Source organism: Balaenoptera musculus, chromosome 20 (genome assembly GCF_009873245.2).
Source record: "Balaenoptera musculus isolate JJ_BM4_2016_0621 chromosome 20, mBalMus1.pri.v3, whole genome shotgun sequence".
In the NCBI taxonomy this organism is placed as follows: Eukaryota; Metazoa; Chordata; class Mammalia; order Artiodactyla; family Balaenopteridae; genus Balaenoptera; species Balaenoptera musculus.
Genome location: NC_045804.1, coordinates 59928385 through 59944051, shown reverse-complemented (window position 1 = coordinate 59944051; position 15667 = coordinate 59928385). Strand labels below are relative to the sequence as shown.

General features: G+C 42.7%; 1 protein-coding gene across 3 annotated transcripts; it reads left to right on the top strand.

The window, feature by feature from the left end:
* The first annotated feature begins 1342 nt into the window (after positions 1–1342).
* On the top strand, positions 1343–13886 carry LYSMD2 (LysM domain containing 2). Of its 3 annotated transcripts, XM_036835266.1 has the most exons (4): positions 1869–1999; positions 2465–2545; positions 11967–12295; positions 13323–13886. In XM_036835266.1, the coding sequence occupies exons 3-4, from the start codon at positions 11967–11969 to the stop codon at positions 13363–13365; spliced, it is 372 nt and encodes a 123-aa protein (XP_036691161.1). In that variant the 5' UTR covers positions 1869–1999; positions 2465–2545; the 3' UTR covers positions 13366–13886. The 3 variants fall into 3 exon arrangements, with proteins under 3 accessions (XP_036691159.1, XP_036691161.1, XP_036691160.1); XM_036835264.1 differs by lacking the exon at positions 2465–2545 and having other exon boundaries at positions 1343–1999; XM_036835265.1 differs by lacking the exons at positions 1869–1999; positions 2465–2545 and adding an exon at positions 2015–2345.
* Positions 13887–15667: the final 1781 nt, after the last annotated feature.

Genomic DNA, 15667 nt, shown 5'->3' with positions numbered 1-15667 from the left:
CTCTTGCTAAATTACCTAATTTAGCTTTCAGGATCTTTTTACTACACCTCAATTCAACCACTTTTGATGCTTTATTCAAGGCACTGAGCTAGGTAGGCACTGCTGGAGCTAAAAAGGATGAGTAAGATCTAGTTATACCTCCCAGGAGTATGTATAGAGGAGATAAGACAAGTACATGACACAAAACACGAGTTAAATGCTAAACAAGAGGTACAAACCACCTTGATATTCAATGGAGAAACAATAACAATTGGGCAGTTGGGGGAGGGGGACAGGTGGGAAGAATCAGGAAAGATCTCATTTTGGGATGTTTCATTTGGGATGGACCTTAATATTTTCTTAAATGTAGACAGAGAGTATTGGAAGAGTGGGGTTACAGGTGGAAGGTATAGCATATGCAAGGCATGAGGGTAAGAAGTTCAAGTGGCAGGAGTATATGGAGTTTGCAGGATGAGTTGTAGATGGGGTACGGCCAGAGCGTGAATAATAAAAATGGAAATAAGAGTTGAATGCCAGTGTGAGTTAATACTGCTGTCCACAGGGAGCCACTGAAGAATTTTTGAGCGGGAGGGTGACTGGGGGTCCACGTGTTCCTCCCCCACTCTCGTCCTGTCTCCTAAACTCTAGTTCCTCTGCCTCTGTCCAGCACAGCAACATATCAAAACTTCAGCCAATGAATCAAACCTCCAGTCTCCTAACCTGCCTGTAGGGTACTTCCTCCTGGAGAGCTGTCCAGAGTACAACAGAATCCTGAGCGCTAGATTCTAGTAAACGCACACCCACTCTGTGTAGAATACGATCGGAAGCCAGAAAGTTGAGGAGAGGGTGTTCAGATAAAGACTACAAATAAGAAGTCATTGATGGCGTTAATGACAAAACTTTGGGGAGTCATGATTTCAGGGTATTAAAGAGGAAACATAAGAAAAAATTGGGTGCAGATAGTAAATTCTAAGCAGTGAGCCAGGAGAATGGACGGTAGCTAGGCAGACTTTCAAGGCAGCACAGGACTAAAATTGGCACTGGTGTGCAATGAAGAGTGAAAGCAAAGCAACTGGAGGGTTAGTTTGAGGTCAGCCACCCGGTCTTAGAAGCACTATCCCCCCTGGAGTGTTGAGTACCCCGGACCGTCCAGGCTGTTGAGATGGGCCTGGAGAAACTGTGTGTGTTTAATGGTCTTAATGTTTTCTGTGCGGTCCTGGGGTAATCGGGTGGGAGCGGGAAGTACCCTTGGCTGGGGGAGCTTGAAGGTCTGAGAAAGCGGGCGCCTGCTGAGGAATCAATAAAGTAGGCAGAGCAAAGCTTTGGTGTTTTGCTGTGTGCAGGGCAGAGCTCTAACCAGGCTGTGTCGGCCCGGCGTGGGGTTCCCTCCGGGGCCGAGGGCGCCTAGGGATGAGGCCCCGTAGATTCACGGCGAGGGGCCTTAGCGCGCCCCGCTCCTCGCACCGCAGGGCCAGCTGGGTCCCGGCGCGCAGGGTGGAGCCGGGGCGTCGGCTGGGCAGCAGCCGGAGCTCGTTTCGCTCTCCTCCCTGCAGGTGCGCCGGGGAAGGCGGGACGCGTAGGAGCAGGTGCCCGCCATGGCCGGCCCGCAGCTTTCCGCCGCGGCCTCCAGCCCGCCGCCCCCGCGGAACGGCCTTCCGCAGCCCCTGTGAGGAGGAAGAGGAGGCGGCGGCGGACGAGGCGCCGCCCTCTTGGCGAGCTTCCCGACCCAGCGGCCTCCGCAGGACCCATGGCTGATTCCTCGCCCGCGCGGTCCCTGCGGGCAGGCGGACCCCGCGCGCCCCGGCCCTCGGCCCCCTCGCCGCCGCCGCCGTCGCGCTCGCTCTCCGAGGCCGAGGAGGCCGAGCTGTCGCTGAGCCTGGCGCGCACCAAGACCCGCTCGTACGGCAGCACGGCCAGCGTGCGGGCGCCGCTGGGCGCCGGCGTCATCGAGCGCCATGTGGAGCACCGGGTCCGCCCCGGCGACACGCTGCAGGGCATCGCGCTGAAGTACGGAGTCTCGGTGAGCAGTGCTGGCGGCTGCGGGCGGGGGCGCAGCGAGTAGCGGGGCGTGGGGGAGGGAGCCAGCCGTCCCCTGGCGGCTCGGCCCCGAGCGCGCTCGCCCAGCGCGCGCTGCCGGGACAGCTAAGGTCGCCAGAGCCTGTCCTGCAGCCAGAGGGGCGGGCCGCCAAGGCTCCCTCCCCGGGTGGGTGCATCCAGTTCTCGATGCCCTGCCCGCACTCGGACCGGATCTGCCGCGTGAGGAAGGAAGGCCAAAGAGGACCAGGGCGTTGGCACCCTGGGAGCCAAAGTCGCCCGATTTTGAGTCCCGTTCGTACTGCTATATATTTCCTGAAAGCCGAACTGAGGTGCGGACTTGGGCAGAGAATTTTGTTTTCTGGGTAAACAAGCGCTGTGATGAGTCAGGAAGGGTACAGTTGTTCCCGCAGGATGGTTCTGTTTCTATTGATTATGCTTCTTTATTTAGAAGTGAAATTACACCCCTGGGCTCACTGGCAACTGTGAATGTGACTCCTGTCGCTAAGCAGCGGCCAAGAATGTGGTCTAGGTGAGCTGCAGAGCTGTGTTTATTATAAATTTATAAATGTGTGTGTCTTGGGCCTATTGCATTACACCTCTAGGAAGAACATGGAAAGCTGAGGGAACATACTGTTTCATTAAAATTACTTATAATTAACTCTGAACTATGTGATGGCCTTTTTACATTTGAGTTCTATATCAGTTTTCAATGTTCTTTCCTGAAGCACCCGAGACAGCAATGGGAAGAAAGGTGATCTTATCTTTACCTTTCTCTTTAAGTGAAACTCTTTTTGGCCCTTCACCAGTGACAGAGACTGAGTCATCTCCTTTGCACACCCACGCTGGTATGTGTTTACCTGGCAGGTCCTTCTAGCCTTTAAACATTTTGAGAGCAGGGATCTTGCTGTGCAGGCATGTACTGAAGACTTCATGCCATGGTTAGTCCTATTCCGCCCTCTTGGGAGTTTCTAAATGTGAACATAGAACTTCAATTCTTGTATTTGCGTTCATGGGGCCTGGTTTGAGTCAGAGCCAGAGGAAAGCAGCGTTGGGAAGTATCAGCAGCTACTTTCTGCTGAATGCCTGCTGCATTTGTCTTGTTCCATCTTGTTCTTATTCAATTTGATTTTCCTAGTAAGCCTTGGAGATAGGTGTAATTAATCTCCTTTTTACAGATGTGAAGGTGGATGAGAGGTAAGGATATTTTCCAAGTATGCTTATTCATTGAGACCATCTTGAATTAGCACAGTGACAAAGCATTTGCTTTGCCCTAGGTATTACTTCTGATACCCATCCTTATTTTTATCCTAGTCTTAATCAAGAGCTCTCTTAGCATCTGAAGAAGGGAGGTCTTTTTTGTCTGGTTTCTGTGCATCTTATCTACTAGGCCAGGCTGACTGCACCTAGGAATCCATGATACCCAGAGAAATGTTGTTTCCCTGGTCCCTACCCACAGCAATCTCTCTGCATCCCACTGCCCTCCATGACTTCATTTGGGTTGCTTAGAGCTCCCGAACATCTGCTCACTGCGGTTCTCCACCTTTGATCAAATGCTTTCTTTCTTTTTTTAAAAATAAATTTATTTATTTATTTATTTATTTTTGGCTGCGTTGGGTCTTCATTGCTGAGTGTGGGCTATCTCTAGTTGTGGCGAGCGGGAGCTACGCTTCGTTGCAGTGCGCGGGCTTCTCACTGCGGTGGCTTCTCTTGTTGCGGAGCACAGGCTCTAGGCGCGCAGGCTTCAGTAGTTGTGGCTCGCAGACTCAGTAGTTGTGGCTCGAAGGCTCTAGAGTGCAGGCTCAGTAGCTCTAGAGCACAGGCTTAGTAGTTGTGGCGCAGGGGCTTAGTTGCTCCGTGGCATGTGGGATCTTCCCAGACCAGGAAGATTCTTAACCAGGATTGTTAACCACTGTGCCATCAGGTAAGTCCTGATCAAATGCTTTCTAATTCCTGTTTTCACTGATGTAGATCCTGTTACTTATAAATTTATCCCTTTTCATTAAAGCGTAAATCAGGTTTTTCATTACCTTTATAAAGACTTGATTTTAAGATGTTAAGCTCAAGTGTAATGAATTGGGAACTATAATCTGTAGCCGCAGACAGTCTGTTTCAGGGTTTCTCAACCGCAGCCCTATTGATACTATGGACTGGATAATTCTTTGTCTTGGGGGGCTGTTCTGTGCATTGTAGGATGTTTAGCAGCATCTCTGGCCTCTGCCCACTAGATACCAGTAGCACTGCCCTCCTCCCCCCCATCCAGAAATGGCCGGATATTCCCTGAGAAGCACTCACTGTTGGTTGAGAATCACTGGTTCTCATTTACTTTGGACCCTGAACTCTAGTTGATGCAATTGTTAGAGACTCTTTCCACTGGTTCTATAGAACTAGTGAAAGTGAAGATAATCACCATAACAGTGAAGTGATATTCTTGCAGATATTAACTACAGACATTAATCGGATTTACTCATTGAAATTGATATTTTAGGTGGAAGTTAAAAAGGCAGAAATGTTTTTTTCATTCCCCGACTGAACAGAAAGAAGTTGAGTGAGTTAAGTTTCTAATATTGACTGCCAAGATCACCCACATCGTATTTCGACTGTTTTTGGTTTTTTTTTTGGCTGCGCGGCATGGGGGATCCTAGTCCCCCCTCCCAGCCCCAGGGATCCAGCCCACGCCCCCTGCAGTGGAAGCTGGGAGTCCCAACCACTGGACCACCAGGGCAGTCCCACCCACATTGTATTTAAATTCGTGTTTAAAGGAGTAGGTGATGAGATGTTGGAAATTTAGAGCCTACCTTGAACCTGCTGGATCAGAATATCCAGTAAAGGAGCCCAGGAATGTTCCTGTTTTACAAGCAGGGCCTCTTTGCTCTTTCCCAATGCACTGCCCCTTCTTGGGGTCTTTGCCTTTGCTGTTGCATCCATCTGTTGGGAACACTTTCCCTGATAGCTGCATGCAGGGCCACAGGTACGTGCAGATGTGGGACCTGTGTAGTCACATAGGCCCTATGCTTAGAAGAGCCCTGCACTTAATGCTCTGCTGTTGCTGTCTTTAAATTTTTAATAATTTGTGAACAGATGCCCCACATTTTCACGTTTCTCTGGGACCTACAAATCACGTAGCTGATATTGGCTGTGTGACTTGCTCCCTCACTGCCTTCAAGTCTGCATAAATGCAGACCACTCCATGTCAGACTGCAACCCTCCCTCATCCCAGTGCCCCTCCCCCCTTTCCTGTTTTGTTTTCTCAACAGTGTTTATCATTCATCTGATTTTTCTTTCCTCTTTTTTCCCAGCTTCTACCTTTCTGGTGATACATTAGTGAATAAATAAAAATCCATGCCCTCATGGAGCTTATATTTTAGTCAGTGGAGACAGTAAACAAACAAATATGTTATATATCAGGTATTGATAAGCAAAATGAAAAAAAAATTAGGAAGGGAAAGGAGACAGGGCTGCTGGAGGTGGCTGCAATTTCAAATGGTGTGGCTGTGGAAGACCTCACAGAGAGAAACTGAAACTGCTGGGGATGAATTGAGAAACTATTAAATGTAATTCAGATCTCAGACACAGACGTTGGGCTGGTATTTCCTGGGCTTTGCTTATCTCCACTGAGACATTAAGTCTCCTCCCCCAACCCAGTATTCTAGATTTTGCTACCGCTTTTGTGGTGATCCCAGCTCCTTTCAGCTGGAGGCAAGCCTCTGGAGGGAACTGACCAGCTCCAGGCAGCTGCTGTGAACTTTTTGTTAGGAAGCCCTGTATATATAAACAGAAAGTGGGTGAAAGGCAGTGAGGGAAACTGTTATTTGCACAAACTTTTTCTTCATCTTTTTGTTCCCCCCTGGAAACTTCCCTGTCCTCTACCCTCTCCAGACCATTGCCCCCCATATCCTGAGTCATTTCCTATCCAATTTTATTCCCGGGGTCTTCTCTTTCTCCTCCAATGAGCTGCTAAGCCCACTTGCTTCTTCACACTTCTCCTATCAGATGTCACCTTGCTGAGAAAAGGTGAAATGATTATCATTTTAGGGGGAGCAAGTGCAGTGAGTTAGAAATATAAGTGTATATAAATCTTTTGTGTTTATAACTTTAGCTTCTGCTCTTGCTGGAAATTGTTGACCTTTGCTGGTCAAAGGGAAGAGAACCATAACTAAATAGTGCCACCTGTAGTAAGAAGTATGGTAAAGTAGCCCTTAGTAGTTTTAGGTTTTAATAGATTCTCATGCATTCTTTATTTAAAAACAGCTTTATTGATGTATAATTTACATATTACAGAATTCACCCATCTTAAGTGTACAATTCAAGGACTTTTAGTAAATTTACAGAGTTGTGCAACCATCACCACAATCCAATTTTAGAACAGTTCCATCACCCTGAAAAGATCCCTTACTCCCCGTTCTCTTCTATTGTCCCAGATAACCATGAATTAGCTTTCTAATCTATAGATTTGCCTTTTCTGGACATTTCATAAATGGGATCTCATATATTCTTCTGAGATAGCATGGAGAAGAAAAAATCCTTTCCCTTATTAGCACATGGCAATGGAGGAGGCTGATCGCCGCCAACACCTAGCACTTAACAGGAGACGGTGGGGTGAGGAGGTTGAATCCAGCACTTACTAGAACATGATCTTGAGAGAATGCTTTAATGTTTAAGTCTTTTTCTCTATAATGATGATAATAATCAAATGAGAGTTGTGTGTGTATGGAAATATTCCATAAGCAACACAGTGCTGTGTAAATGTTAGTTATCATGGGTCCTGAAATGTTTTCAGAACAGTTTGTCTTTTTTTAAGGAATGGAGAGGAAGAAAAAGAAGCTTTGAATGTTGCATTCCCAGTTAGGCAGGTGGCCTAATGAAGCTGATCGAAAGTAGCCTTTGGGGAGAGTTCTTGATCATGCCCAGCAGCAGCTATTGAGATAACTTGGGGGCGGGGGACATTTTGTGAGTTCCCTCCAGAGTGAATTCACCTTTACAAATGTATTTACAGGGAAATAATTTTAAACAAGTTGTTGATGGTATTTGTTCTACCTGATTTCACCACGGTAGACCTTGTGGCCATCCTGTCAGCTCTTACTTGATTATTCCATAAATTGTTTCTTAGTAAGCAGATGGTAAATTTCACTGAATCATGCTACTCAATCCTGATTAGGAGAGCTTTAAAATGAAAGCATTTTGTTGCTGTATCTCCCCCACTAGTCATTCGCTCTAAAGAAACAGAGGGTAGTTCTGCATTACTTTGAAAAGGTCACACTTTCTATTCACAGCGTTCATTGGGTAGTAGGAAATATTGAACAGAGGGCAGGTGGTAAAGCTGTAGAGTTTTTCAGCTCTTCCTTGTATTGGATCATGACTTTTCTTAGTTTTATGTGAGGTGAAATTCCCAGAACATTAGACCCATCCAAGTTCAGATAAAACTATAAAACATTCCAAAGCAAATTAAAACATCATTTCACTGTTTGGGATTATTTATATTTCTTATCTGTGCTATTGCAGTTTCTTCCATAACTGGGCTTCCTGTTTCCACTAATGCCTCTTTCTTACCAATCCATTTTCCATAAAGCTGCTGGAGTGATATTCAAATCATGTCACTCCCTTCCTTTACCCTCCAATGGCTTCCCATCACATTTAAAGTAAAATCCAAATTTTATTTATTATATGAGTGGCCTGCAGCTTGCTCATTACTCCCTATTTCAGCCACACCATTTTTTCCTGCTCTGGGGCCTTGTAACTACTCTTTCTGGAAGGACTCCTTTTTTTCTTTTTCCCTGGCTTTTTGCATGGCTGGTTTCACTCCTTCACTACTGGTAATAGAGTTTGGAGCCTATGGTTGTAAAGGAGAACAAGTTAAGATCAAATTAAATACCTTATGGAAAAAAACGCTCACACCTCAGGGCAGTGACAAGATATTATGTTATTCATCTGGGCTTGTTTATATGAAATTTTCTTTATATATTTTTACTTTGTGGGAGAAATATTTTTTATGGAGAAAAAATTCCTACCTCCTTCCTTCTCATTTGCTGAATACATGTTAGGATCTGCCCTTACTTGCTGCTTTCTCACTTTTAACCAAGTTTAATGATAGTTGCTAACATTTTTGAGTGCTTCCTGTGTGCCATGCATTGTTCTAAGTGTTTTACATGAATTAACTCATTTAATTCTCATGATAATCATATTGCGTGGAAAGTACTATTTTCCTTACTTTACAGAAAAGAAAATAGACATAGGGGATGATTAGAAAGTGGTAAAGCCAGGATTTGAACCTAGAAAGTATGGCCCCAGAGCCCTTGTTTCTAGCTACTACCTTATATTAACCTCTTTTATCTGTTTTCACCTTCAGTTTCAAATCTGCCCAGCCTTAGATTGGTTCCCACCTTGATGCTAACAATGTCTGGATATCCCTGATGTCCTTGATGCTGGCAACCATGTGTCATCTTAGAGTCTAGACCATAAGGGTCAACATACACCTTAAATGCTTGCTGGCAATGCTGAGATGGAGAAGAAGCAGTCCCTGACATTGGGAAGCTCATAGACTTGTTAAAAGAGGCAGTTCTATTGGTGAATCAGTGGTAGAATGGCATGCACGAGAGCTAGGAGAGCCCTGCCCTTCACTCCCTATGGACTCCCTGACTACACCCAGCCTTTTACTCAGTCCATTTGTCTTGTGCTTCCTGTCTTCGGCCCCTTGCCTGGCTATGATGGCCTGTCTTTCTCTGAGTGATGGATGTATCAGGGTCCCCACAGAATACGTTTAGCGCACTCAGAGGATGTGGCCAGAGAGGGTTTAATGCAGGGGACATTTACAGAAGTGTGAATAGGATTAAGAGAACCAGGAAGGGATGGTGCAGCGCCCGAGACTAGCAACAGCAGGGAGACATTACCCCTAGGCCTGAGGGCCAGGGGAAGGAGTGGGGTACCCGACACCGAGGAGAACGGGAGGAGTGGACAAGGGGCTGCCTGGTAGGAACTCTGCTGTGGAGGGATGCAGGCACGAGAGTCATGGTGTGGTTGTCCTGCTGGTGCCTTCCGTGGGAACACTGACCGGAATTCCAAGAGCGAGGGGGTTTGGGGAGTGCAGTTCTGAAGAGGTCAGCCTCCTGCGGTTAGAACAAGTTCAAGAAGACTGGGGGATGGATTGGGAGGTGAGGGTGGGTTTAAAGGGAGAATAACCAACACAACAGATAACTTACCACCCCTTTCTGGTTACTTCTCTGGGTTCATCTTTTATGCCTGTTTCTCTGACCTGTATTAATTAATTAATTAATTAATTAATCAATCCATCCATCCTAAGCACTTAGTGTGCATAAGATCTTTGTTAAACCTGGGAGGCTATAGAAATAACAGGTCTTGACCTGAGGGAATTCACAGGTAATGGTTGATGTTCCCAGCCCAGCTTCCGCAATCAGATCCCGGTGTTCCTGGCTGTTTCTGTCTTCCATCATTATTCCCAGGAAACAGTGTCTATTAGCAGTTGTAGGCCCCTGCCAATAAGTATTTCAAGGGCACTGTTTCAGTGAGGGTTCTTTCATTTACAAGTGACAGAAAACTCAAGTTGGCCTAAGCAATAAAAATGAAACAGAGTGGCATTTACTGGCTCATTACTGGAACTGAAGGGTGCGAGGGTATTCTGGCTTCAGGCTTTGATTCAGAGGTCTGATCGCTCTCCTTCAAGGTGACGTTGTTGTTAGGTTCCTTGTGGTGGAAGGATGGCTGCCAGCAGCTCCAGGCCCATCTCTTTCTCACAGAAAAAAATAGAGGTCCTTCACCTCCCAGACTCAGCAGAAGTCTCCTTGCATCTCTGAATTGTTCTGAGATGGGACTGTGACCTTTCAGGAGCCTGGGCACTGTGATGCTTCAAAGGGCAGGAATGAGTCATGTGCTCACCCTGGAGCCAGGGGAGGGCTCCGTGCCCCTGGAAGCCCTTATACTAAGAGAGATGGTGAAAACAAGAGGTGCTAAAGGCAGACTAGGATATACCTGAACCTGCTATGGATAAGTTTTCAAGTTCTTTAATTCGCTCAAACCTAGGCCTAAACTAGACCAGAGATACTTAGGATTTTTAGATGTTAATTCTGTCTCTAAAAATGTACCTGCCTATTCATGTTCTTTCTCACCCTTGCCTTCTCTCCTTTAACTAGAAACTAGAACATAAAAGACGACCCTACACAAAAGATACTTTAATGTAGTATCTTTAAAAGAAAAAAGAAAGCATTGAATGTACTATTTGTGTGGATTCAGCTTATAGCTAGAAAGCAGGAGGAACAGGGCCCATTTTATTCAACCATTATTTTTTCAGGCTCTTTGAAGTGGAAATCTAATTTTTTCACTCAGTCGATTTGGCATTAAAGGTTCCCAGAATTGGGTTCCATTAGTCATGCACTTTAATCTTGGTGTTGTATGGACTTTAGAGTCAGACGGAAATGCTGGCTTATACAGTTGCGGAGCCATATGCACTTGGTCAAATCAGTCATCTCTTGTGTGCCTTAATTTCTTCATGGGAAAATGGACAGTAAGTACCATTTACTGCTAAATTGTCTCTCCCTTTCACATCTGTATCTTTACACCTACATGTATATCCTCTATGCATATACATGTATAAACTCTCATTTAATCCTTCCAACAACCCTGTGAAGGGTAGATGATACCTGTTTTACACATGAGGAAATAGGCTCAATGAGAGGAGTAACACGCTTACGTTCAGACAGTTCGTGTTGGTGGAGCTGGGATTTGAAACTAGCTCTGTCACATTCCCAAGCCTGTGTGCTTAGCTGTTGTACCAAGCTGTCTTGGTGACAATACCTCACAAGAAAATTAGATGGTACAGTGCATGTAAAGAACCTAGCATGGTGCGAGTTCCCAGGCTAGTTGGGTGGAGAAGTCTGCAGATGCATGATAGTCCGGTGTGATGAACATGAGGGTAGGTATTCCTCCGACAACTCTGCAGGAGTCCTGTCTGCACTTACCCACATTTGTGGATTTAGGCATGCCACTTAACTCCCTTGAGTCTCCCTTTCTTCATCTGTAAAAAGGAGGTGATAATATCTAGCTTGCAGTACTGTTAGCAAAGTTAAATGAGGTAACATATGTAAATTCCATTCCCCCTTTCACCCCTACCTGCTATCCCCATTTCTTTGGTTTGGAGGAATTCACAGGGTATGAAAGAGTTTGAAGTTTTGAAACCTGTATTAAATTCTAGCTTCTTCATCTGCTGGTTGTATGATAATTCCATGGTACATAATCTCCTTGAGTTTTGTTTCTTTTATTTGAAAAGTGGATCTTCAAATACCTAATCCGTAAGGTAGAAAAAATAAGATACTCTATGTAAAGTGCTCCCTACCTCTTTTCCTTACCTGTCCTACTTCTACCCATTCTTCAAGGCCCATCTAAAGTCAAAAGAATCAAAATCGGAACCCCACCTTCTCCATGAGGCCTTTCTTAATGACTGCAGCCCCAGCCTACACCATTCTTCCTAATTCTCGTTGTACTTTTTTCTTTACCACCCCCTGTATCCATTAAATTTACCAAACACAATTCTAGAGATGGGAAGCACTCCATAAGGAAAATCACAGCACTAAGAATTTTGTTTTTTTAAATCAGATAATAGAAATGTTAAAATAAGATTGAAGTGTATTAAATAAGGGCTAAATATTCTACATTTTTTAACTTCAGGGATTTAAGGCTGCTTGGTAAAAGCTGCCTTGTAGGGGAAATAATATAGCAGGGGAAAAACTAGTCTTTCTTCTTATAAAATTGTGAAAGAATTTTCTGGCACCTCTTGAAATAACCGGGGGTATCTGGGGAGGTGACTAACCCCGAATTAAGAATTTCAGATCCAGAGATAGCATTGCACACATTTTGCTTATGAATATTTTATTTTGTGTTGTGTAATAAACCCTACTTTTGGATTTATTTATATGTAACTCTGTTGCTTTTTTAAAATATTTTAGATGGAGCAGATTAAAAGGGCAAATAAACTGTTTACCAATGATTGTATATTTCTGAAGAAAACTTTGAACATCCCAGTTATATCAGAGAAGCCTTTGCTGTTTAATGGACTTAACTCGATAGATTCTCCAGAAAATGAAACTGTTGATAGTTTTTCTCATGAAGAAGACCTGGTAGCGGCTGGGGAAGACCTTTCCCCTCCCAGTCCTCAAGAATCTGATGCTCAGCCCATGCAGCCCGAGGAAGTGTCAGCCAGAGATTTCCTGCAGAGGCTGGACTTGCAGATTAAGTTATCAACACAGGCAGCCAAGAAACTAAAGGAAGAGAGCAGGTAAAAATATGCTGGAAAAATGTCAGAGGCTGAACAAATTACTCTTAAGATGTCCTTGCTTGGTCAAATTCTCTTTTCTTTTTTTGCTTTAAAAGCTAGATTTTAATTCTAGACAGGCATTTTTAATGTATAAAGTCTAAACAGAGCCACTGCATTCTGCATAAAGCTTTATCTGTGGCAGTGCTTTTGTTTTTGTTACTTCTTATAAAAAGTTTATTTCTTTGCTTTAATAGCATAACTATCCAGCTAGCAGTTCTGGAGAGCATCCAAGTAGACATCTAGTTGACACCATCAGAGGAAGCAGTGCCCTAGAGAATACTTGTAAAATACTGTTCTTTATAAAACTTGCCAAAGACATTTATTACTTGTTACCAGGTGTTTCCTATATAAGATCTCATGTGAGCTTTTTTTCTTTGTTCTTTAATTTGGTACTAGGGCAAAACTTTCTCTCTCCTATAGAATTGGCTTCCTTCTTCCTTTATCATTCCAAGAATGGCACAACCTATTGTGTTTTCTTTTTTGCCCTGGCTACGAGGAAGCTTGCAGCCAAAACTGGTCCTCAGTTCAACTACTACAATATTGCTGATGGTTAATGTATTTGTATCCTCCTTTCCTTAGTCGTGATTTTTAATTTCTATTTTATTCATATTATATGTATGCCATTTGTTGTAGGTACCTCAAATCCTTTTGAGAAAGAGGTAGAATATTAAAAATATAAACAAATATAAATGCGAATATAATTAATTTATAATTTAATATAAATTTATATAATATAAACAAATACAAATATATAACAAGTACCATTCTTTATTCCAATAACTGAGACAGCAGTAAAATGGGGACAATGAAGTATTCCTTAGTGAGTGTTTGCATTTCGTACAACTTTCAAGGCATGCATGATATTATAAGTTGATATAACTCCTGCCCTTCTTTGGCAAGTGGATATTAAGTTGTATAATGAATATGTGTGTTAGTTTTCTGAGTACAGTTTTTAAACACTGATTTATGCTGTGTTTCTTTTTTTCAGAGATGAAGAAAGTCCCTTTGCAGCTTCCCTCTATCACAGTTAGATGATCAGGGGGCATAATCTAACCTGGGTTAAGAGATGGTTAGATCATAAAGAAACCAACAACTGATGATGATTCCAAAGCATCCCTTTTGGATTCTCATAGCATACATCTTTAAATCACGATTAAGTAGTTCCACCTACGGCAATTGCACTGACGTTACCAGCTCCCTCTGGCTTTCAATGACTTTCAGTCTTTATTATGGCATGATAGCAAAATTGTATCTTAAAGCTCATCACTTTTGCAAGCGGTGGTAGTTTTTAGACTAGCTTTTGTAAATACTAGTTGACATAAAGCCACAAAGACTGTTTACATATTCAAGGTAAAAATGTTTATTTCCTGAGAAATCCTAATTATGTGAAAAACATGGTTGCTGTTTAAGTGATGCTGATTTTGCTATGTGTTTATAACTTAAGTGCTATATATATATATATTTCGATATGTATTACATATTCTGTATTACTATAAAGAAACAAATTTTGTCTGCTATTTTGTAAAAATAAACTCCAAAAGTCTGAATGAGAAAATAAACTATGTTTTCATATTTTAGTCTTCAATTTTTTTCAACAAATGGGAATATTAAATTGATTTTTAAATTATAGTTTTATAGGTGACAGCTTCTCCTCTACTTTAATGGTCTTTATTATTATTACTGCAGTTTTGAAAAAGGTTTCAATAATCTAAAAGCAAATACATTGCAATTACTAGTAACCTTTGCATTTAAATAATATCTGACTTGGTGTGTTTCAGATACAGTGAAAACATGGAATATATCAAAAGAAGAAGTAAACAACACCATGACTGGATACACTGGTGAATTTTAGCTTAGATTTCATTGATAAGTCACTTTATAGAATGTTTTACAGCATTTTACAGTCAAATGCTCATTTGAATTGAAGGGTTAGGTTTTTATTCACATAATTTGTCTTAGTTTTTTATATGTACAGGTTACAGCAGTAAAGTTTAAGCAATTAAATTTTTTTGGATCTCCATTTCTATTCAAGTATCAGGTTAAATAAATCTTTAAGCTTCCACAAAAATTCCTTGTATTTATCCCTCACCAACATCGCAAAAGGAGTCTGCTTTTTGTGAGGCAAGAAGGACCTTGTTACCCTTCTCTTCTCCCTCTTTTCTTTTTCCTCATTTTCTTCTCCCTGCCTTGCTCCTCCAGGTCTTCCATTAAGCAGGAAACAAGTGCCCTTAGGTGTTGGTGCAGCAGAACTTGTAGAACCAGAACTGCGTACATCCACCCCTTGAGACTAACAGGGACATGAATGGGAAAACAGTAGCTGTTTGCCCATGTCTTGAATTTCTTGTTTGTTCATAACGTCCACAATCCCTTGTATTTTGGGTTTTTTTCCTCATTATTTTTTCTCATGATAACCTGTTTTTATTTCTCATGGGTTTTTTTCCTCACGTTATTATCATCTTTGCTATAGGGTGGTCTCCTTGTCATGCTTTGCTATTTTCTTGTATCCACCACTACCCGAACTATGGGGAGGTAGTTGGAAAAGCAGAAAGCTAAAAGAAAAAAATAAAGGAAGGGAAACAGTTATGTATGTAAGAAAAGGTCAAGGCCTCTAAAAAAATGTCCAGGGATTTTTTTTTAATGTTAATAGTTTTTATGCTATTTAACATAAAATAATCTGAAATTTGAGAGTAATCCAAAAGACACAAATCCAAAAATACTATCCAAAAGACATAAGTTCAAATTTGAAATGAAGACCACAATCTCAAAAACGTTTTTCTGAGTATTTTATTTTTGCCTAAGGTCTCTCTTAGCAATTCCTAGCCAAAACATCTCTGCCCTCATCTTCAAGTTACTAAAAACTGAATTCACTGAGACCACAGTTGAAACGTCCTGGACTAGAGTTCTTTAGTCGCTGCCTTGCACACGGAAGTGCTGTGGAGGAGGGAACTAAGACAAGAACATGGGTTCTAATCCTGGCTTTACCACTTCTTGGCCATCAGAGTTTGAGCATGTCCAGTGCTCTTTTTGTGAACCTCATGTATGAAACAGGACTGAAGATCTCCTTTCTGTCCTTATCAATAGGAGCTAATGAATGTCAATGTGCTCTGAAAGCTACAATGAACTCCCTTAGTAAATGTCTTATTTTAAAAAGTACTGCATAGATATTTAGATAAACTATAGAAAAGTGAATGGATAAAATGCTTGAGTCACAATCAGTTAATTCTCTCTAAGGTAGAAGCAGCGTGTTTGGACTACAGGCCATGGTGAAGTCGAGTCAGCCATGTTATCAAAGATGACTCATTCAAACAGTCTGACTCATTGTGCTTTGGCAAG